The 22,698-nt window shown below is 41.1% G+C and overlaps 2 protein-coding genes across 3 annotated transcripts; one reads left to right on the top strand and one right to left on the bottom strand.

Moving 5' to 3' along the window:
* Positions 1,660-2,431, top strand: LOC8076219 (cortical cell-delineating protein). The gene has a single exon (XM_002454478.2). It carries the CDS (start codon positions 1,821-1,823, stop codon positions 2,187-2,189), a length of 369 nt encoding a protein of 122 aa, XP_002454523.1. The 5' UTR covers positions 1,660-1,820; the 3' UTR covers positions 2,190-2,431.
* On the bottom strand, positions 2,914-19,410 carry LOC8073942. 2 transcript variants are annotated; one of them, XM_021458556.1, is made up of 27 exons: positions 19,187-19,410; positions 17,690-17,849; positions 16,083-16,175; positions 15,663-15,765; positions 15,408-15,570; positions 14,763-14,937; positions 13,823-13,942; positions 13,103-13,690; positions 12,433-13,017; positions 12,198-12,266; positions 10,955-11,068; positions 10,624-10,866; positions 10,175-10,222; positions 9,944-10,084; positions 9,073-9,240; positions 8,935-8,997; positions 8,736-8,846; positions 8,387-8,470; positions 8,222-8,269; positions 7,850-7,924; positions 7,434-7,529; positions 7,106-7,186; positions 6,956-7,027; positions 5,118-5,162; positions 4,477-4,560; positions 4,291-4,394; positions 2,914-3,664 (listed from the first exon to the last, which is right to left on the bottom strand). In XM_021458556.1, exons 1-27 carry the CDS (start codon positions 19,222-19,224, stop codon positions 3,544-3,546), a joined length of 3,792 nt encoding a protein of 1,263 aa, XP_021314231.1. In that variant the 5' UTR covers positions 19,225-19,410; the 3' UTR covers positions 2,914-3,543. The 2 variants fall into 2 exon arrangements, with proteins under 2 accessions (XP_021314231.1, XP_021314230.1); XM_021458555.1 differs by lacking the exon at positions 19,187-19,410 and adding an exon at positions 18,388-18,904.

The following is a 22,698-nucleotide window of genomic DNA, read 5'->3' as shown; positions in this document are numbered from 1 at the left end:
TCACAAAAAGTTTGAAGACACAACAGATGTCAATGATGTGCATGATCCGGATGACTTTGGCCTTGATTTTCAGTGAGGAAGAGAAAGGCTATAGAACTTAGATTAGGCATGACCGTGTTTGTGATCGAGGGAGGTAGATTTAGTAAAGAATTTTTGGTGTATATTATAAAGAAAGTAGTGATAAAAAGAATAGTTTTTGGTGTCTGCACTAATAAATTAATCAAGCATGCATGGACCCAACTATATATCCTAATCCCAATGGTATAATAGTAAATAATCCATTCATGGTCCAGGATCCTTGGATTTGGGTCCATGGCAATTCAAAAACTAGCTATCTCTCTCTCTCAGTCTCTTTGCCAAAGATATTTGAAGCCCATTCTGACAGCAATGCAAAAAAGACGTAAAACTAGCGGGCGATGAACTCATTCACCATTACAGCCGTTAAATTTAATGCAAATTAAGTACCGGTTTAATATAGAAAATTCTGAATAACATGTTTTGTGACATCTGACATGTGCATGTGTGTACATGATACTAATGATATGTGCATGTGTGTACATGATACTAATCATCATGATTCTAATCATAGAAAACAAAGGACGGTTTGCAACAACATACCCAGCGGCACTAGAGCTGACGCTAGTTGCCATAGCGGTTGTCTATGTAGTCGTCACGGTCGATGCTGTACAATAAAGTTGCAATGCTGATAACTGCACTAATTAGGAAATAGCATAACAAGCAACATTGAAAATTGACATCACAGCTCAATTCATCTTTGGGCACATCTTAGGCAATAACAGGCACAACCAAGCTAGGATTTAGTGAGGGGTCTACCTAGAAGGCGCATCCGACAAAGAAGACGAGGAAGACGACGTAGTGGCAAGGGAGCCCCTCCTCGGATGGCGGCATGGGAAGGCGCTCACAACAAGGATGGTGGTGGATGGAGACGAGGAAAAAGGTCGAGCCAGGGAATAACGTAGGGAGAACGGAGATGGCGCCAGACCTCGACTGTGAAATCGGGGACCAGTGCCTCTTGTGAAATAATTTGTGCAGCAGTGTTACTTTCCCGAGCTAAGAAGGTTGGTCCATGTGGCTCAAATTAAAGTTGATGGATAGGCCAGTGATCAAGCAATGTAGACCCAAAGGTTGTGTCCGAAATTTTCATTTACGTTTCAATGTGGTTTCTAAAAAAATAATTTCAATGCTACACCAAAACATAAGAATTATAGAGTTTTGTCGTGGCTTTGAAACTTCTTCCAATCGTGCTAGTTTAATTTGTATATCAGGACCATGCTATTCCTCTGGCCTTGGTTCTTGCGCATCCATTCTAAATGAGCACGCGCCACGCCACACATTCCTTCTTAATCACCAGCTGCTTCGCTAGCTTGACATCCAATGTCCTGGGCACCACTCCGTCGGATCCGCCAGGATGCCCAGCTGAAATGATGCCTAATGATCATATGAAAACAAATATTAGTATACGAGCTGGCCATTTGCGGAGCCAACCGAAGTCGTCGTGCACAAAATATTTGATACCGTATCACGGAAAACACTAAATATACGATGTAGGCAATAATCTAGAACGGACTCTTCCTCACCGGTCGGGTTCACCTGTATATATTTGAATATGATGACTCGGTTCATTTGAACACTATCGTGCCTAGTAGTGCACCGATTTCTTAATCCTAAGGCTGGACTATAAGTATCCCTGGTAACACCCCGTGATCAAAGCATCGCAAACTAGCTGCTAATCACTTGTCAAGAGCTCTCTGACCATATTAGCTCTAGAGTGATCCGCGAGCTGGTGTGATCGAGCAATAATGGCGTCCAAGGCGTTCGCGCTGTTCCTGGCCGTGAACCTGGTTGTGCTGGGCGTAGCCAGCGCCTGTGCGCCCAACAGCCCGACGACACCCACGCCATCGTCGTCGTCGAACGGCTCGTGCCCCAGGGATGCGTTGAAGCTGGGCGTGTGCGCCAATGTGCTGGGCCTGATCAAGGCTCAGGTCGGCGTGCCGCCCGCGGAGCCATGCTGCCCGCTGCTGGCGGGGCTCGTCGACCTGGAGGCCGCCGTCTGCCTCTGCACCGCCATCAAGGCCAACGTCCTCGGCATCAACCTCAACGTGCCACTCGATCTCAGCCTCATCCTCAACTACTGCGGCAAGACCGTGCCCACCGGCTTCATGTGCTGATGAGCGACTGGATCTCAGCGCCTTGAGATATCTTGTCTTTTAATTTCAGCTCGGGTTGAATGATGCGTTGTTATTTGATTGATTTTCCACGTAGTATGATGTACGACTAGTCAGCATACATGCATGCACGCATGGCCGGCCGTGCTGTCAAATTGTTTTTTTTTCATTTGTTGTAAAAAAGCCCGTGATCATATATATGTCGGTGCTAAGCTCCAATCAAGTTTGGTTTCCTATTTATTTCACAGTTTGCACGCATAAATACCCCCTATCATGAGTGTGACTATGGAATGCGTGTTGGTAAGCTTTATGCGGACCGACATTGCACGCTTCCACCCAAAGAGATGGTGGTGCTGCTACAGCGACGAGGCACCAAGCATCAGCAACTCCATGCGAGCGGCGCGTTGAATCGCAGGCGAGCAAGCACGGAGGATCACGGACGCGACAGCATCGTACCTCCAGGCGGCCATGACCCTCGGGCCAGCGTGTATGTCCGAGGTCGCCCCGCGTTTCGTTGCAGTCGCAGCTGCAGGTTGCCAAAAATCATCAGGCCGGTCAGTCACAACCGCACAATGATCGTGCTGCCGCGTGCAGAGTACGTGTATATACGTTTGTGCGTGAAATCCAGAGTTCCAGACTAGACGATTGCAATTGCATTGCATGGATTCGGAATCCTGTGAACGCACATGAGCATTCAGCCACCATCTGTGTTGACATTTACTTCGACTGACGATGAAGGGATAGCTCTCAATAACAGTGTTGTTGTATGATTGCTATTTTGTGATGCATTTAAATTTTCTTTGGATAGACATTGCATTTACTACATTAATTGCTCTTGGAAACTACCTCTAAAAACTACCCATTGGGAATGCCCTAACACTAGCAGCAAAAACTCAATTATTAACTAATGTATACAGACAAATTGTTACAACAATGGTTAGAGTAAATTAGTCAAATCCTGCTCCCAATGAAATGAATGCAGCAGCTGTAATCTGACTTGCTTTAAACAGCCTTCTCCGTCCTTTTTCCTTTGCCTCTGCCTGCAAGGGCCAGACTCCCAGAACCACGACAACGGGACTACATTTAGCCACAATAGTAAAGCTACTATACAAGTTGGATGACTTCCGTTCCACAGGAGAAAAAACTCTGATCTCCAGGACACAATCACCTCGGTTGGCTCCTGTCAGCATCTCCCATTCTCCATGCGGAGTTGATTATAACCAGCCATTGCAAAATAGTACACATCAGAGGGGCAGCAATCTTCATTGATGATCCGTCCATTCTGCGCACTATTGTCTATGAAGATCTGTATGTGCATCGACCTTTCTTGCATCTGATGGCTTCCACAACATTATATTCACATCAGGGTTGCACCAGGAAGAGAGGAGGTTGCATCCGCTGTTTGTAATGTAGCAGGCACAAACGTCATTGGTGTCTGCTGTGGTTCACTAAAAAACCCCAGAATGTTCAAAATCTGTCTGCAATTATGAGAAACACCGCACAAGGCACATCAGAAATATGCAACAATCCAACAACCATGATACTATTGATCACTTCATTGATGGAATACTGAGATGACTAAAAAAACTGAGTAAAAGTTACATATCTGAACGAACATGACACGATTTGAAACCATTAGGGCACACAATATGAAGTTGGCACTCACGGTACAACATGTGTAAAACTTGATGTAATCTTTGTTACCACTTTGAATTGATTCTTGCAAAAATTAGGAGTTGATTTTATATTTGTGTGCTTAAACCAAAGAATTATATTTGCATAAAAAATAGAAGGCCATCATAGGTTCCAGAACTTAGAAAGGAGATGAATCCTTGGATGCTAGTTCAAGCACAAATACACCCAGCAAATCAAAGGATCTCTTGAAGGGTCTTGATTTATCATAAGCAGCCCCAGCCCCCACCCCTAACTTGCATTTTCAGCAATTTTACACAGCAAACCAATAAAAATAAAGAAACCGACGATAGTATGGGTGACTCAGTTTATAGCAACTTAACTGGAGGCTTAAGTATCTGAAGCCATCAAAAGGGTGGGTGTATGAAAATCGAGTAAGCTTGTAACACTAATACAAATATTGCGAAGGTACCTGGGCAAGGTGGTATGCATATTCCGCTGATTAACAAAGGAAGAAAGAGGTGTCCGAAGATTGGGATATTTATTCAACATAAACTCAAGTTGTGGTGGAGGTAGCTACATGTAGCAGCATGAATGGATATCAGTAAAACTGAATAATGGATATACATGAATGTTTCAGTTGTATAACAAAGTATACCTGTAATAAGACATCAAAAGAACGTGGCTGAGTCTGGAATGACAATTTCAAAAACCCAACCCATAGCTTTGGCATTTTCCATATCTGCAGCAAGAAAAATAAATTCAAAGGCTCAGAGCTCAATAAGTCAAAACAGAAAACCTACTTAATGGCCTTCCTGCTCAGTTTCTTTGCAATCTTAAGTTACAAGAACAGTTTGCTTTGTGTGTAACTACACGCAATATTAGCATGCATCAATGATAACTAATCTGCTAAACAAGGCACAATGGCTTTATTATGTTTCTAACAAGTTTCATATATAAAAAAGTGAACTACACACAAAATGAGGTAGAACGCGTGTGTGTAGGTAAAAATATAGAGACAGAAACAACTTTATGAGATTTTGGTTAAGCTTTGTTACACCACATGAGTTAGAACAGTTGAATGGTATCATATATAAATGTCAACCTAGCTTCTTTCGCTAGGTAAGAATATAGCGGCACAAACAACTTAAAGAATATACCGACAGAAACAACTTTATGGGATTTTTGTTAAAATTTGGTATTACATGGATTATTGTTTGCTCAATCAATAACAGCATAGGAAATTAAACAGGTCCTAAAACAAAGTATGACTGCATGATACACTAGAAATTTTAAGACCTGTTTATTGACGAGCCTGGAGAGTATTCCCATGACAAAATCAACCTGAATAAGTAACAGTGTGAATAAGTAACAATGGTCAGATGAGTGAAAATCTGAAAAACAATGTTCTTCAGCCTTCTCTTATGTGTCAAGATATAATAATTTGGAGAACAGAAAACAAAGTGAACTGGCAAGAATGAGTTGTTCAGAGTTTTTATATTGTATGTATGTATGTATGTATGCATGTATGCATGCATCCATCCATCCATACATAACCACCCCACGCGACGCGGTTGAGCACAAACACAACACACTGCCATTGGTCATCGTTGCCAAGCATGGAAGCCAAGCTGCCAGCAGCTCTGATTTCCCATGGAAGGCCACCCACTAGTCACTCCCCGATGGGTCCGAGGCTAACGATCGCCACAATCATCGTTGCCAAGCTCGACCACCGAAGAGTAGCTCCGACTTCCAAGCGTGAATCATCATCTCGCATCAAAACCACGACGACAATCCAAATACGACGCCTTCAGGAAGGGAGCAACGCCGATGACGCCACCGTTGAACGTCCAAAGTGGAGCAGGTTTTCACCATTGGAAGATATACTAGAAGGTTAAACACAACACCCCCAACAGGGAAACGATGCCCAACTGCGTCACCGTCACCAAGACTTTCGCCCATGAACCCTCTCTAGCACAAAACGCCGGGTCACGAAGCCGAACCCCCTACCACTACCAGCCTACACCGCCAGTGCCATTGTCTCGCCACACCACAACCACAGAAGCCCCTTCAGAGGGGCATCAATGCGCCGGCTGCACGCTGCAGCCGCACAACTGCGTAACCGCCACCCCCTCTAACCGGGCCACGTAGAGCCAGACCTGATTCTGCCGCTCACGTCACACCGCCGCACACCGAGGCCGTCGTTGACCATCGTTGTCAGCTCAGACATTCGCCAATGTCACTGCCGGCAACACCACCAACAGCCACAGGGCAAGTGCTACCACCATCTCAGGCGCCGCCCCCTGCTCTGAGGTCGCCTAGTCTGAATGCCAAGCCCCAAACCTGGCAACCCCTGCCGACGCCACCGCCTCTAGCTTGACCACCACCGCAGCACCACCTAGAACCGGTCTATCGTCGTTGCCGTTGCCCAAGCTGCAAGAGAGTCCCCCCCCCCCCCCCCCCCCAAGCCCCAACAACAGCCGCCGACGTCCCTTCCGCCGCCGGCTGCCACTGTGCCTGCTAGCGGTCGCCACGGCAGATCCGGCCGCCTAGGGTCTGGATCTGGCCAACCAAGCACTAGATCCGGCTACCCGGGTGGCACCGCCGCCGTCGTCTAGATGGAGGAAGAGATGAGCGGAGGAGAAGAAAAGCTCTGCCACCATCCCCTGCGCCTGCACAGGCACGAGCCGACGCTGCCGTAGCCGCGGCAACCATCCCCACCGAAGCTCCGCGCAGCTCTCGGGAAGAAGGATTGCTGGCCCTCTGCAGCACATGCCACCCACATGAGAGAGGGAGAGCCCCGCCGCCACCTTCCCGGTCGGCCAGACGGCCATGCCGGCAGCCAGCTCCGGTGGCAGCACGGCGGGAGAGGAGGGGTGGGAGAGCGGCGGCGGCACAGGGGCCCACCCGTGTCGCCCCGCATGGGGGAGCAACGCAGGGGAGAGAGTCCAAGCGTCACTGATTCTTCAGTTTAGATATAATAGTATATTTAAGAGTGTACATATTGATTACAGAAGGAATAGAAGAACTGCAATCAAGCTTTTTACCAACAAATATGAAAAGATAAAATTCGTTGTGTATAACTCAAAATAAAAACAAAATTCGTTGTGTATAACTCAAAATAAAAACCAGCATACCAAAGCAGGGAAAGCATCAAGCGCTTGAATAACTGTTCTCATAAAAAGAAGAGGAATTGGTATTCTGTCAACCTGCAAGACAGTTCAAATTATTAGGCAAGATGAAAATAAAGACGCACAGAACTCCAATTGCAGCGGTAATGTAAGTACCAATTGATTGAGTGACTTCTCCAAAACCTGCTGAGTAAATACCGTACGTTGCTCAAAGCAAGCCGTGCAAGCATCCGTGACCTGAAATGAGTCTCCATCAGCAGGTGAAGATATTCATGCAATAAATAAAAACACATGGCACACATTTAAACAAATCCACGAGGATACATTTGGGTACAAAATCTAAAATATATATGTCTCTTGAGAACTCAATTATTTTGGGAGGCTAGTGCAACATAAAAGGTACTCACGGGCCATGTTAATTGTGTACATCATGTCAGAATATTATGAAGATGGTATTAAAAATAACTATAGGAAATGACATTACCTTCTTTAGGGCAACTTTATCTTTTTCTGGGTTAATATCATGAATTGCAATCAGAACTTCAGCAGGAGTCAATGCTGGACCAGTATGAGCAGTTCCCTGTCCAATGTAAAAATACAAAAGATTAGAGAGAACTTATCACTTGCTTAAAAAAAGATTGTGTGTGCATCCTTTTACAACAAAACACGGGCATCATTGTGTCGACCATAAATAAATAGTCATGCTGAAAACATAAATAAGGTGCATCAGATCAGCACTGAAACAGAGTCTGCTCATGCTTCACCCCCCATACAATCTAAAGTTCAGACAGACCTTTGTTTTGAGATTAAAAAAAAGGGGGGGGGGTGGGTTTGGGGGGGGGGGGGGGGGGGGGGGTCATAATGCCTATCAACAGAGTGCAATAAGCACAGTAAAATCACCTGCAGTATCCGAGCAAGTGCGTCTTGGAATCTCTCAAGCGGGAGATCAACTAGCCTCGGAAATATAGGCAATACCTGAGAGCCAGTATAATAAGAGAAAATGTTAAGTGCAATAAAAGGACTTTTTAATTATATCATTATGCAAAAAAGATTGAAATCTATAGTAATGAGAACCGAAGAAAAAATGAATGATAAACATAAAATAATTGCATTTGCTAAGAACCGCAGTTTGAAATATTCGACAAAGAAATTGCAATAAGACTAAGATCAGTAATGGCTTGGAATATACATTTATCAATATTTAAATAACCCAAAGTCACTATCAAACAGGGAAGTGATCAATGCTGGAGGAATACTATTTGAAGCATGTACCTCCTCCTTTGGAAATGAAGGCAGTAAGGGAATGAGGATAGATGCATCCTGCCAGATAAATTCAAAAGATTCAGCAAACACATAAAATGATAAATAGCAAACATGTTACAAGTGCAAGCAGGTAAATACAAAGCAGTACACAGCACAAGCAGAATTTATGCATACCTTCAGCTTGGTATTATATAATTGTTTAACAGCAGCAACTAGGTCGGCTGAAGGATTTGAATCTTCGGTCAATGTTTGCAGTGTCTTTAAAATGAGAAAACAAGCAATAAGTTTATGGAACCTATTTGTACTTCCTCCATCCCAAATTAAATCAACTTCTAGAGGTGCTCTAAGTCACTATTTTAAATTTGACCAAATGAAAATAGCACCAATATTTATGACATCAAATTAATATCACTAGATACATCATGAAATAGTTAAGACTTAGGATGATTCTAGGAATTGATTTATTTTGGGATGGAGGAAGTATTGAATAATTAGTAAAGAGAAGTCAGAAACCAAATGGTACCAAGGTAATAAGATATTCACTGCCTTCAGGTGGATTATGAATTATGTTCAGCATCTCAGGACACGAGGGCCCAAGATTTCTTATAAGATTGGGCATATGCCAATGGATACACTGCATAAATTTGCACCATGATGAGCAGTCAATAATGTACTAACTAGTCAATATTTAGAAACCTTCATAGCAGAAATAAAGGCAGCACCTGCTTGACAACTTTTGGAGACCTTCCATAAACATTGAACAGATGTTGAAGAAGACTAGGTCTCTGGAAAAAAAATGCTTTTACCACCACCCAAAAGGAAGACAGAAAAGAGCAAAGGTACTATTTTCATATGGATACCTTGGTGCAAAGTGCATAGAACAAAGAAGTACGGCGTTTTGCCTCAGATACAGATAATGCTGACTGTTTTGGTGAAACCAATGATGGCTTGAATGGTTCGTTTTCAGAAAGCTCAGTATCTGGGATCTGGGAGCCACTAACTGAAGTTCCCTGGCTGCCTACCTCAATCTGCTTTCATGAAAGACCATTCATCAGTGAAGAAAAAACAAAATACAGCAACTATTATGAATAATCTAAACTCTTAAGACACCATAAAGAATATTAGAACATTCTCCCTACACCATAAAGTAAAAGTTATAACACTACTACAGAAATTAGAGGAAAGCTGCAAATAATTAAGTTCTAAGAAACCCAACCCCTATTCTACACAGCTAGATGGCAAAACAAGTCAGGTACTGCCATCTAATGCAATAGATGCTCAGTAAACAATCAAGAGACTAGAGGTTCCATAACCATGTGACAAGCTCAATGTCCCATCAATTGGTACAAGACTACAAGTTTCTTCTTAACTAAAAGTCCAAAACAACTCATGTAAGCTGAACTTTCAACGATCCTATACATCAGTTTTATATAATCCTTGGTTTTAACCAAAAAACCATGCTACAGAAAACGTGTATGATAGTTTCTCAAATTAAAATTCAAATACAAATGCATAAGAAAAGTGCTTCAGGTAGATTCGCATCCATATTTCACTTTAAAGTGAAATACATCGTCAAAGGGAACGTAAACTACAATTTCAAGAAGAAATTCCAATACATTTGCTGAATTATAATAAGGTATTTGAATAGTTAGGAATCTCTTTTTCATTCCCTAGCAGAAACTGACAGAAATGAGATCAACCGCGAAGAGTATCAAAATAATTTAGAGTTACCTCAGCTGTAGATTCTTTCAAGGATTTCAAATTAATATCTGTGTCCACAGTATGCTCACTAGTGACTCCCACAAGACTCTCTATGGCAAACTGCTCTATTTTTTCTGTTGCATATGGTAGATCATAGAGCCTTTTTGAAACCTACAAATAGAGTGCATGTATCAGCATTACATAGCGTAGTATTATATCATGTCAAAACAATGAAAAGATAAGGCAATGCTTCTCCCATACCAATCTAACTGCCCTTCCCCTGACTTCATCTTGAGAGTGGGCAGCACACTGCAAGTTCACAACAGAAGGTAAGTGCATCACAGACCTGTTAGGAAGAATGACCTCACACCCATCCATTGAGTCTAGGGTTCCAGTATATACAAGTACAGGCTAAAATGGGCCATAAAGTCTACATAGGCCAGAAAGAGAGAAGACATAGAAAAGCACATATATCTGTACATATTAACAAGACCAATGTACCAGCCACATAAAAAGAATATGTACCATCAATCTGAACTATGGTTGATACTCATAAACTGGAAATTAGAGTACAACAAAATGTGAGCCATGCATCCCACATGCGACATGCCTGCACTTGAGGTTCATGGACATATTTACACAACGCATAACACTCAAACATTAACAAGCAAGAATTATATTACTGCCAGTGGAAAAGGAAACAAGCTAACCTTCAGAGCAATATCCAAGCAAACATCGCGAAGTGGAGGCCGACCCAAGATAAGGCTCCATACAGTTCCCAGGCCTTGGGTAACACGGTCCCCATCCCCATCCTTTAATTGTTGGCTGTTGTCTTCTGACATGCAAAGATCCTCCAGTAATCTAAACGAAGACTCAGGTAGATATGGTGCATCGCATAAAAGTTTGCTAAAAGACTTGTCTGAAGCAGGCAGTGAATCAATCAAGGACCTCGCCTGGAGATGAGAACAAAGGAGATGAGAAGATGTTTTGACTCTCAGAAAGAACATTAATAAGATATAATACTATTTTGAGCATGCTTACAAGTGATATAAAGAACTTCTCGTAATGTTTAGAAGTAGAGGTAGAGCTTTCTGGCGAATTAGCAACACTGATACTCCGCAGCTGATACAACACATGCATTGCCAGTTCATACCCCTACAAAAACACATGTACATCAGAAATATCTTAGGAGGGGTAAAGTTACCATTCAACTAATATGCTTATATGATCATGATGGGACCCATGCAGATCTGGGCACTGACAATTGCAATTCATGTGACAAACAGAGCAAGTTTGAACAGCACAAACATAGCTGACACTTTGTATCTCCATTTCTCCGAGAGTGCCACTACCCAACATATTTAGTGGCACCCTAAATCACCCTCTACCTCAAATTTGAGTCATTCCCCCGTACACCCTACCTTAAAAAATAGGAGGTTGCGATTTAAGGGAACTGCTAAGGGAGAAAACAATTTAGGATGGGCTTATGTTTAGAATAGACCCTATATGAGAAAATAGGAGGTGTAGTTTAAGTGAAGTCTTGGATATGCTGTACAGCCTGTTTGTTTGAGTTGTAGTTTTTAGAAAAGCTGTCTTTTGTGGCTGCTGGTAAAAGCCAGCTTTTTGAAAAGCTGGAGATTGGAGAAGCTGTCTCTTGGATAAGTTTTTAAATGAATGAAATGTATATATGTAATGCTCCTCAGAAAAGCATGCAACAGAAGAGCAAAAGCTCCTCCAAAGTCCAAGCCAGCATTTGGCTTTTAGTACATATACATAGCCTGTCTTTTAGACCTTTGGTTAAAGCTGTCTGTTTGTTTCAGCTTCTGGATTTTGGCCTACAAGAAGCCAGCCAGGAGCTGAAACAAACTGTGCCTTAGGAGCATTAACTCAACTTAATGAACGCAGAACGCAGAAACTAGCTCAAGATCAGCAGAAAAGGGTGCATGGATAAAAAACAAACAAGATCACTTCGACAAGTGAACCCTAGTCATGACAATTCCACATATGTATATGAAAAATAATTACCAACCTGTCTATGATGTATTCTAAGACATGTTTACTCCAAAAATAATAATAACCTGGTACCAATTTTAACATCTGAACTTACATCTCATGAAATAATATAATTTGTATGTGCATTAAATCCTAATAAACAATAACAAATTCAGACCCTAGCCAAATGTAAATTCCTAGTAATTTGATTGAAAAGTTGGATGTATCTGCTGTTGTTACAGCAATGCTGGTAACACCAAACAGTGGATATAATTCATGATTAGTGAAATACCTTCTGATCATGAGAGTGAAAGATAATGTGCCTCTGAATCAAATCCATAATGTTATCATCAGTAGCACTCTGCGAAGACAAATTATGGGAAAAAGCAGTGTTAGACAAAACTACTCAACCAACATATAAAATATTTATAGCAAGTAAATAAAAGAGATTTCAAAAAATGGAGCTACTAAGCATTTGACTATAGAGTATGTATACTAGACTAAATATTACAATACCAAAATGATACCTGCGCAATCAAATGGGCAAGCAAAGAAAATCTGGCATTGAGACTATTTTTCTTGTAATCATCGAGTATCCGCCCAATGGCTAGTTTGTTAATTGAGATTTTCCCTTTTTCACTTAATTCCAACTGAGATGTAATAACTGGCAAGTCATGATTGGTGTCCTCTGGTGTTGATGCCTCCGGAGCTGGTAAAAAGGGGTCAACCTCTAAATCCGTACTATCAGATTCGTCAAGTGAAATAACTTCTGCAGTCATGGGTTTCACCATATCTTCAACATCAGAAGAATGAATCCTGACATCCACTGGTGCCTCGACTTCAGATGTCGGCTCCTGTTCAGTGGCAACATCCAGAAGCTCCAACTTATCTTTGGCAATTGTTTGATTAGGTTGAGAAGCTGAGTGCTGTTCATCTTCATTTTTTTGTAAATCTCCTGAATAGTCTGAATAGTTTTCAGACTTCCCAGAATTGGAGTAGAGTGTGTTCGACAGATTATCTGTTTGATGCACACTATTGGTTTCCATCTTCACCTGTATCGAATTTAAAGCAGAAGGTGAAACTATCCGCCGTGGATCGAGGCGACGAGGGTCCTGCAAGACATCAGCATCCTCAGAATAGGCATTTTCTGTTCACTTCATAAAACACAACCTGAAAGTCACCAAAGATAGATCATACCCTTCTTGGATCACGCTTAGCATCATGAACACTAGTCATAACAAAGGCTTCAGATGGTGACATGCTGACTCCATCTGCTGTGGGTGTCGATTGTGCAGTGAACAGTGAAGAGTCTGAATTGGCTGGTAGATTTTGTGCTAGGAGACCAGAGGAATATTTAAAATTCAGTTGTTGGACACCGTTATTTGTTGCTAAATGAAATGAAGCTTCTGATAGATGTTTCATTGTTTCTATCACAATGTCAGCCATGACATCTGCCTCTACTGTTGAGACAAGAATACCCAAGGATTCAGCTCCTCTTTCTCCTTCAGCAAGTAAAGCACCAATCATTTCAATCATCTTCTCGACAGGAGACACGTCGTTATTCAATATGGCTGGATCAGACAAATGACCCACACTGGAACCATCGTCAGCCTGCATATCAGAATAATCAGAGGATCCCAGAACTGGAAGATTTGAAGTGGCAGACATGTCAAATCTTGCTCTCTTAGCTAAGCCATCAGACGTAGTAAGAATATCACTTGATCGGGCAGCAGGTTTCTTCCGATTAATATCTCCATAAGGCATCTCCCATGATGTAGACTCATCCTGCAGCATAAGGGAAAAAATACAATTCTTCAAAAGAGAAAAAACAGTATATACTTATCGAGGAAGCATATTTTTCAAAGGTATGCATGTGCATTCCATTGAACAAAACTGTATAAGCATGCAAATATATACCTTGATAGCACGAGAAGCACGCTCTATATTTCTAGACATCTTCTCTGCCTGCCTAATATTTTGTTCCATTGCCTCACCAGGGCTGATAACACGCAGCCGCCTTACTAATATGTCTTTAGACTGTCAAGAGAAGAAAGTCTGGTTAGCTTGACAAGTAATATACATAAAAATGAATATGGATATGTAAATCCTACACACATTTAGGAAAAGCAATGCAGAACTGATGTAGAGTTCCTCAAAAGAAAACAAGATGTCTCCAAAAAAATAGCTCATAAACATATTAGTCACTTTATTAAGTTACAACTACAAACACAACCAAGCAAACTGATCGAGAAGAAAAGGAAGGGAGGGGAGTACGGATTGTCTCAACGGGAGTGACTCCCTGAAAGGAAACTGGACAGCTCAAGACCAGATACTGTTGCCACACACTCTTGGTTTGAGCTTGGTGGAATGAGTCTACAAAAACCCAATGCCATACATTCAGATCCGACTTATAGTGCATGATTCCATCTTTCTTATCATAACTCCGACTTTGTTAGTATCACCTATTTTTGCCACATGAATCCATATACTCATCCTTGGTTGTAAAGATCTGCTTACAAAATCATCTTTTAAAGTTTTGACAAAGTTCACATAGATTTATAATCCAAATATACTGGGCTGAATCGTGTCCTCAATTCACATATGAGCTTCATGCATCAAGGCATATTTACTATCAACCATCATATTTGTACTACCATTAGTTAATTGACCATAATCTGGTGCGAGAGCATAATAACAAGCTAGCCAAGTTATACTTCCCCACAAACAAAAATCAACTATAGAAACAGTTTAAGAATCTTTGAGCTGTATTAAGGCATGAGGTGTGTAAATCAAATCAGATAATTTATTAATGACAACTGAACCATAATCTACAAGTGTAACCAGTAGATGAGCTAACCTCAATCATTGCCTGGTGAGGACTTCGTAGAAACCCCAAAAAAGCTGATCTTACGGCATACCGCAGGCTTGCTGAATGTGCCCCCTTTGCAGTCTCCAAGCCAGGGTCAAAATCAAGCAACACTGGCAACACGCGGTCATAGTAAATTGGCCGGATCTTTACAACTGCTGCAAGACTGACAAATGCCATATGTTATATTCAGAATAACAAATAAATATATCTCAGACAGCTATGCAGTCTTGTAAGATAAATAAACAGCACAAATGGATGCACACAGTCTCAAGCTTCAAAGATACACTCCATCTGGGTTCACAGCAAGCAAGCAAAGAGCCAAACACACAAGCACACACAAAGGTCAAAATAATATGTCAGTAGATCACAGAGAACCTAGGTTGTGTAACAAAAAGAGTAGGATACCAGTCAATCAGCTAAAGTAATTCAATTGCTCCATAATGCTTACCTATTCAATATTCAAGATAAACATGTGGATAGCTAGTAACTGATGTCATGCATTAAATAAATTCAGGTTCTCATCTTCATACACAGAGGAAGCTAGTTCAAAGAGACGAAGAAATGGCAGAATAGTGGGAGTGTAATGAATCACTTCCACACAACATATGTGATAAAGCTGGTAGATATTCTTACGAATTAATGGTGCCAACTAGGAAGGACCCTCGATGGGCATAAGCTGTTCGAAGAATATCCAAGAGGAGGAGGAGAGCTCTATGTGCATCAGCTTCCAAGACAGCAGGATCAAGGCTAGGATGAAATTGAGATAATCGTGCAGTATCAAATCTCCAGTTTTTTCCTGTATGGAAGGTGTACTTGTCAATGTGAAAGCCATTTTCACTCAAAAAATATTGCCCATGTACTTTTTACCGTTAATCTGGAAAATGGTACCTTCAGTTGGCTGTGTTTGGTCACTGTTGGCTTGAGGTGTGCAACACAAAATCCATGTTTCAATGAACTTTAGAGAAAGTAGTTTAGTTGCAATAGGGCCTGGCTGTTACATGTCACAAGCAATAGTGTCAGCCAGTAACAGTTAACAAAGAATAAAGACCTAGAAATCACAGCACCAACCATTGCATCTGGTCACATGTTATTTAAAAAAAATGGTTATACTCTCAGGTAGCACTGCAGTAAAGTACAATAGTATCATTGAGGGACTTGAGATATGGCACAAAACAAAGGGGAATATTACAATAAAGACCTCACAATTGAAAAGTTTTAAGTAATTCCATGATGTGTCAACTTCTCACAACAGAACAACAGCAATTGCACATATTGTATGTATACAGCATAGACTACAATTAAACAAACCTCATTCATCACACCACAGACTGCATCTTTGAACTGCTTCATCCAAGCCCACACGTCTTCAAGCCAAGTTTCAAGTTTTCCACACTTGTTAACCTAGACGTACAATTACAGTAGAAGAGTGAGTACCAGGAATGATTATAGTGAGTTACAAATATTTTAAAATTAACTTATAGGTAACATCAAATCAAAGCAGGACAAATATGCCAAGAAAAGCAATTTTTCAGATTTATACAATCCAGATCCCAGACAGTGCGTCATATTTTCCAAAGAGAAGGGGACAATGTTATGGGTTTCATCTGAACCAAAGCCCAGCTTAAAACATTGTCACATTGAGTCTTAACTTGTACAGTTCATCACAAATCATCCTTGTAAATTAGCCAAAACAAATAGCAAACAATCTAAACTACTGGTACTGTGTGCCTCAATTTGTTGATAAAACTTAAATGGTTCATGATAGATGGAATTCTCATTGCAAGGTAAGAAATCAGTTCAGTTTCAATTGATAGCATGCAGTTTAAACACAACAGCACAAAATGTAGATTTAGAGCTTGATGTGTAATTCATAGTCCAATGGGAAACATTTATCTACACAAGCTCAGAATCTCATTTCAGAAAAAGAATATATTGCTCATATACCACTACCAAATTCTGGCAATCCTATTATTGCATGGATATGATCATGTATACCAATGGGAAGCACCACTTTATAGCTAACTTGACAATAAGTTGAACATAAAAGAATTTATGATACTCCTTCAAATATTTAACTGGATGAAGATGGATGTATTTCTTCTTCATGGCAATATGAATAGTACAAGGAAACTACAATACATTTATTACACTTTAATGCCAGTATAATTGTTTGCGGTAGTTAAGGCAAGGTCACTTTTTTAATTGATTGACTTTTCTCACATACTGAAAAAAAACATCAAATTGTCATGCAAGTCTCTGTCCCTAATATTCCAGCATTTTCTTAGATTAGGTCTGCTCTTGCCCCCAGTGTTCTTCATGAGACAATGTAGCAAATATATAAACAGCTGGGCATAACAATGAGTGCCAGAATGAATGGTGGAAGCAGAGTTCACAAGGATTTGGAGGCTTTGGTCATTGGGCATAAAGTCATTGCAAATAACTGAAATGATTGATCTTTTAATGGTAGCAGAGTAAGGTCTTTGATGATCACAAAGATGCATGCACTCGACATTCTGAAAGTCGAGAACAGACAAAAGTGTTTTATCAGCAGCACTTTATGATAGTCAATGTCTGTTACTTTGCTGCATGAACTGACAAAGTAGAAACGGGTAAAAACAACAGAGTGCTAGATTTTACGCTGTCAATAAGTCAACTAGAACATGCATTGCAGCAAAATGCTTGTCATTTGGAGCTTAAAAACTCTTTGTATGAAAACTAGGTTTTATGTTAGCAAATAGGCATTTCTTGTAGCGTAGTTTTTCAATCGGATGGACTTTGTGAGACGCTCCCGGCTCCAGACACAATTAAGATAAGCAAGCAACTTCGTCAAATGACCATAGCAACATCACAACTGGAGGTAGTTACAACAGTGGATTTATTCATTTATGAATATCTTCTGTTTTACAAAGAACAACCTGAAGTGTCATCTCTTCCAATACAGCAGCAAATAAATTTGTCCCACTAGCTATAGATTGCTTAACAACCACAGGATCATCATGCTTCAAAAATGACAGCAAATTTGGCATCAGCACAACCAAATCTTCTGTAACATTTGTGCCAAGCTCTCTCAGCAATCTGTCAGAAAGAAGCAGGTACATGAGGACCACCACAGTAATTTTCCCAAGCAGAAAGCAAGGAATACACAAATAAACACAATTTCTTTTTGTTAATTCACACTAGGCTAAACATCATGTCCATTTTTTCATTCCAATGAATTTCAGCAAGCTATCCACTATAGATCAGTGCCACTTTAAAGAATACAAACTCGAATCAGAAGCCATCCAAACCAACATACAGATTTAAAAATGTCCTTGAAAAATGTTATCAAATCGTCTAATCGATCCTAGTCACCATGGCACCAATCAGCTCAACTAATCGTGACTAATCAGAAGAGGTCACTGTTTGGTTATCTGGTTTGTTTTGGTAATTAATACAAACTTATATATATATATATATAAGGTTTTTTGAGGTAACCTGGATACATAAAAATTATGGTGTGTTTGGTTTCCTAGCTAATTTCTAGCTTGGCTAGAAGCTTAGTCTGCACCCACCGAGCCAATCCCTGGTTGTTTGGTTGACTATATCAAAACAAACCAAACAACCAAATAGTCACCTCTTCTTTGAATTGGTAACGTCGAGGTGGTGGGCTTCCTCAGTGAGCACAACACACTGCAGCAGCAGCAGTAGCACAAGCAGGGTGAGCACGATGAGCAGCAGGGCCTTCACTATTTGCACGTCCATCTCCACCAGGCAGAGCATGCAGTAGAGCTCCGTGACGACGCACACCTCCACGCCGCCCTCAGCCAATAGGACCTCCGCCTCAACGGTCACCAGGCCCTCCACCTCCACGGTCACCAGGACCTCTGCCCATGGCCGGATCTGGGGAGGAGGGCGAGCACGGTGGTGCAGTGTGGTGCGGGGCTGCTCAAGGAAGACGACAACTACCGGCGCTATGGCGTGGAGCAGGATGGAAGACGACGATCACCGGTGCTGCGGGCAGTGCAGTGCGGTGATGCGAACAACACAACAACTTTTTAGTTGAAAAAAAAAAATCAGGGCTACCTCCTCGATTCCGGCGCCGTCACCCCCGCCGCCGCCCACCGCCCACCGTGACGAGCTAGGGTTTCGCCAAAGGTTCACGGTCACGGCCTTCTTCCTCTCCTCCTCCTCCTCCACCACACCCCCCCCCCCAATACCCCCCGCGCCCCGCCCCGCCGTTGTCGACGCCTTCATCTCTGACCTGACCCGGCCGCCTCCACCGCCGCCAGGGCCTCGAAATCGCTCATCGGCCTTCCTTCCCCCAAACCTTTCCTTCTAAGCCCGCCGGAGTTGGGGAAGGTAAAGGGAGAGCTCTTCTGAACCCTAAACAACAGATCCGGGAGGAGGAGGATCAGGAGAAGGAGGAGGCCTACCTCATCGCCGTCGCTGCGGTTGTCGCCGGATTCGCCATGACCGCTGCCGTCTCCAGCCACCGGATCCGGGCGAGCGCGGGGAGGCCGTCGCCGGAGGAGCCGGGGGCGAACGCAGGGAGGAGCTGGGGTGCGGGCACGGGCTCGGATTGGGTGTCTTTGCTGCAGCAAGTCACAACGTAACTTTCCTAGTAGTATCCACCGTCCAAATGAGATCGAAGGGCTAGCAGCTTTTCTAGTATGGGGCTAGGTCTTTGCACTCGCACAATATAAAAGAAGCCGTGGTGCTTGAGGTCCACACACGTGCTCAATCGAGTTTATCACACTAATCTATCAGTTATTCAGTAATGTTTTTTTATAATAAATTAATTAATATTATTTTCTGTTATAACTTATAATTCATTGATCCTTCCAATTCCTTTTGTTTTATTAAACATTTTGATTGAGCACACCATATGAGCGCCACGCTAATTCAAAACTATTGCTACATGTTTTTTATACATACAGTATCACATCTTATTTTTTAACATGATTGCATATCCGTCCAATTGTTTGAGTAATTATTAATACAATAATAATCCTAGACATTTTTGATGAATTGACAGTTAGAAATTTAGACATTTTTTGTCATAATTTAATCTAAAAATAATAAAGAAAAGTAAATTTACTATTTTGTGGAGTACAAATTACTATATAGAGCACCTTCTCAAGAAGTTGTATTTTGCCCCCTCGATTGCTTGGGCCAATTGACAGCACCACTTGTCATCAATGGTGACTCTAGAATTTTATAGTATGGATAAAACTTCTAGAACATATAGGAACTGAGATGCTCCCAATCTCAAATGACTGTCGATGATTATTCCCATCCACAGCCGTTGGAAAATCTTCTTATGAATGTTCAGTTGATAGTTGACACTTCAAACAATACTAGGGGAAATTTTGGATTCACAACTCTATTTCTTGTCATCATTTCGTGATTTGTCAGGTGGCATACATTGCTTCATTGACATTTGTTGTTACTTTTCTATCTCATGGCATCATTACCATGGACTCGAAAGGTGTAAATCATTGTGTGGCATGTTCGTTTATCTGAAAAGTCATGACTGAAAGTATTGTTCGCTGATTTGTTGTGAGCGAAAAAACATTGTTGAATGACAGATTAGATAAGCTCAAGCAAACAGAGTCGTGCAACAGTCATGGGGATTTTGGTAGAACATGATAGCATTTCTGCTAACTTTAGAACGTTGTGCTAGATTTCTGCTAACTTTAGAACGTTGCTCTCTCCATTGGTAATGAAATATGTTCTGAGACACGGGAGTACAGAGTGTGCAGATTGATGAACTATGACTAAACAATTAATTTATTGTGTGGAGTATTGTTTAGCTTTTCTCAAAACCAGAATATGGTCTTCTGTGTTCCAAAAAAATGAATGTAGTTTCAGTATTACCAACGATTATGTTTCAGATCTTATTGTGAGGTATATAACCTGGAGTCTTTTTTCATTTGTAGGGTGGTGAATTTGACAAGCTCACATTGGACAGCCTATACGATGATGGAACCTACAGGCCGATGCAAGCATGCAGCAGCAACAACTATATGGCTCAGCCCCTCCCAATCCCTTCACGGCAAGCGATCTGTCCGCCGTTTCAAATCAAGTAGCTTCCCCACCGTAAGTTCAAATGGCGGCCATGGCTCCACAAAACCAGCATTTGCCCATGATGATTGAATCAAATCCCTTCAGATCACCACAATAGCATCATGCTCACTAAAGTTTATAGCTTTTGTTATGCGCTTAAAGATACACTAAAGTCTAGATACACATTAAAAATAAGACCAATCAGGGCCAAGCTTAAAGATACACTAAAAATAATATATATAAAGAAATCAAAACATCCTATACTTTAGAATGAATTGGAGTATGGAGTAGTTATTAGCGCTACAAATCAAACAGGGCCAAGTTTGAAAACTTGAAGTTGAAGACCACAATTCATTTTGTTTTCAAAGTAAATAATCTATGGCACACATTTATGGCCAAATAGATAATGCATCCTATGAACAGTGACATTGTATTTACCAACAAAAGAGATACTCCTCACATCCCAAATTGTAAGTCATTCCAAGAATCTTGAAGAGTCAAACTTTTTTAAGTTTGACCAAATTTATATTATAAAATAATAATTATTATGGTACTAACTAACTATCATTAGATTCTTTCTTAATTATATTTTCATAGTATATCCACTTTACGTTACAAGTCTTAGTATTTTTCTCTATAATTTTGGTTAAACGTGAAAATATTTTGACTCTCCAAGATTCTTGGAATGACTTACATTTTGGGATGGAGAAAGTACTATATATCAATTTTACCTATTATAATTTATAAACACCATGCGAATAGAGTGGCGGTTAAAAAACCTTTCCCATGGAATTCCGCGTGGGTTTGGCAATAATTGCAATTGTCTCTATCTATCTACAACTAAAAAGCAACAAAAGTTTTCGTGCAACCGATGATTTTTATCGCGTGCCCACGATCCGCAAGTCGCTCGGCAAAATCATCGTGTGCTTGCGATCCGCGAGTTGCCCGACAAAACCACATCTCTCTCCTTCATAAATTGTTCTAGGTCGAACATGTTTAATCTCAAAGTTCTCTAGAAATAGGTTTTCGGAAAAGAAGTTGCAACTTGTTGGTATAAGTATCATATTAATCCTATTAAACCCTGGATCCAGATGTTACATCCTCACCCCTTAAGAGACTGACGTCCTTGTCAGTCAATCCCAAGCTAGGAACGTCTTCTCTTGGCCACGTTCATGTGTCCAGCGCCAGCACATGTGTCTGCAACTGCGACACATGCGCCCGTGAAATCACGAGAGTCGGCTCTAATACCATTCCGTAATGTCCCGCCTCTTCAAGACCGGATCCGCTTACATCTGGTAGATTTTCTATAATATAGATTGCATTCACAGTCTAACACCAGTCTTTTCTACATACTTTGTTCTCGCTTGTGCATATCTGAGAAGAACTTTTCCATCGGTCACCCATCCCAAAGGTCAAGCACGCTTAACCTCAAAGTTCTTTGGAGATAGACTTCCGTAAAAAAGTTGTAACTTGTTGATATGAGTATATCCTATTAATCCTATTAAGCTCTAGACCCGAATGTTACATAACTAATGGCTAATTAAGCTATTATTTATGTTAATTATGTTGAAACTTATTGCAAGGTACCTAATCCATCTCAAATTATAAGACATTTGACTTTTTTAACACCAAATTTGACTACTCATCTTATTAAAAAACTTATGCAAAATATCACTTCTTTTGTCATGACTTGGTATGAGTAACAACTAAAATTCTTTGCAACTTGGTTCACGTCAGTTAATCTATACTCCGTTAAGTAAATCCCCATGTAATTAATCCCTAAAAACCTTCAACTGTATTTTATCCTATTTAATGTGATTTACTTTATAGAAAATTATAAATAAAATAGAATGTGGGTCGAAATAAAAAAGAATCTCTA

Source organism: Sorghum bicolor, chromosome 4 (genome assembly GCF_000003195.3).
Source record: "Sorghum bicolor cultivar BTx623 chromosome 4, Sorghum_bicolor_NCBIv3, whole genome shotgun sequence".
Taxonomy (NCBI): Eukaryota; Viridiplantae; Streptophyta; class Magnoliopsida; order Poales; family Poaceae; genus Sorghum; species Sorghum bicolor.
The sequence above is the reverse complement of the archived record's forward strand: the minus strand, read 5'-3'. Positions and strand labels throughout refer to the sequence as shown.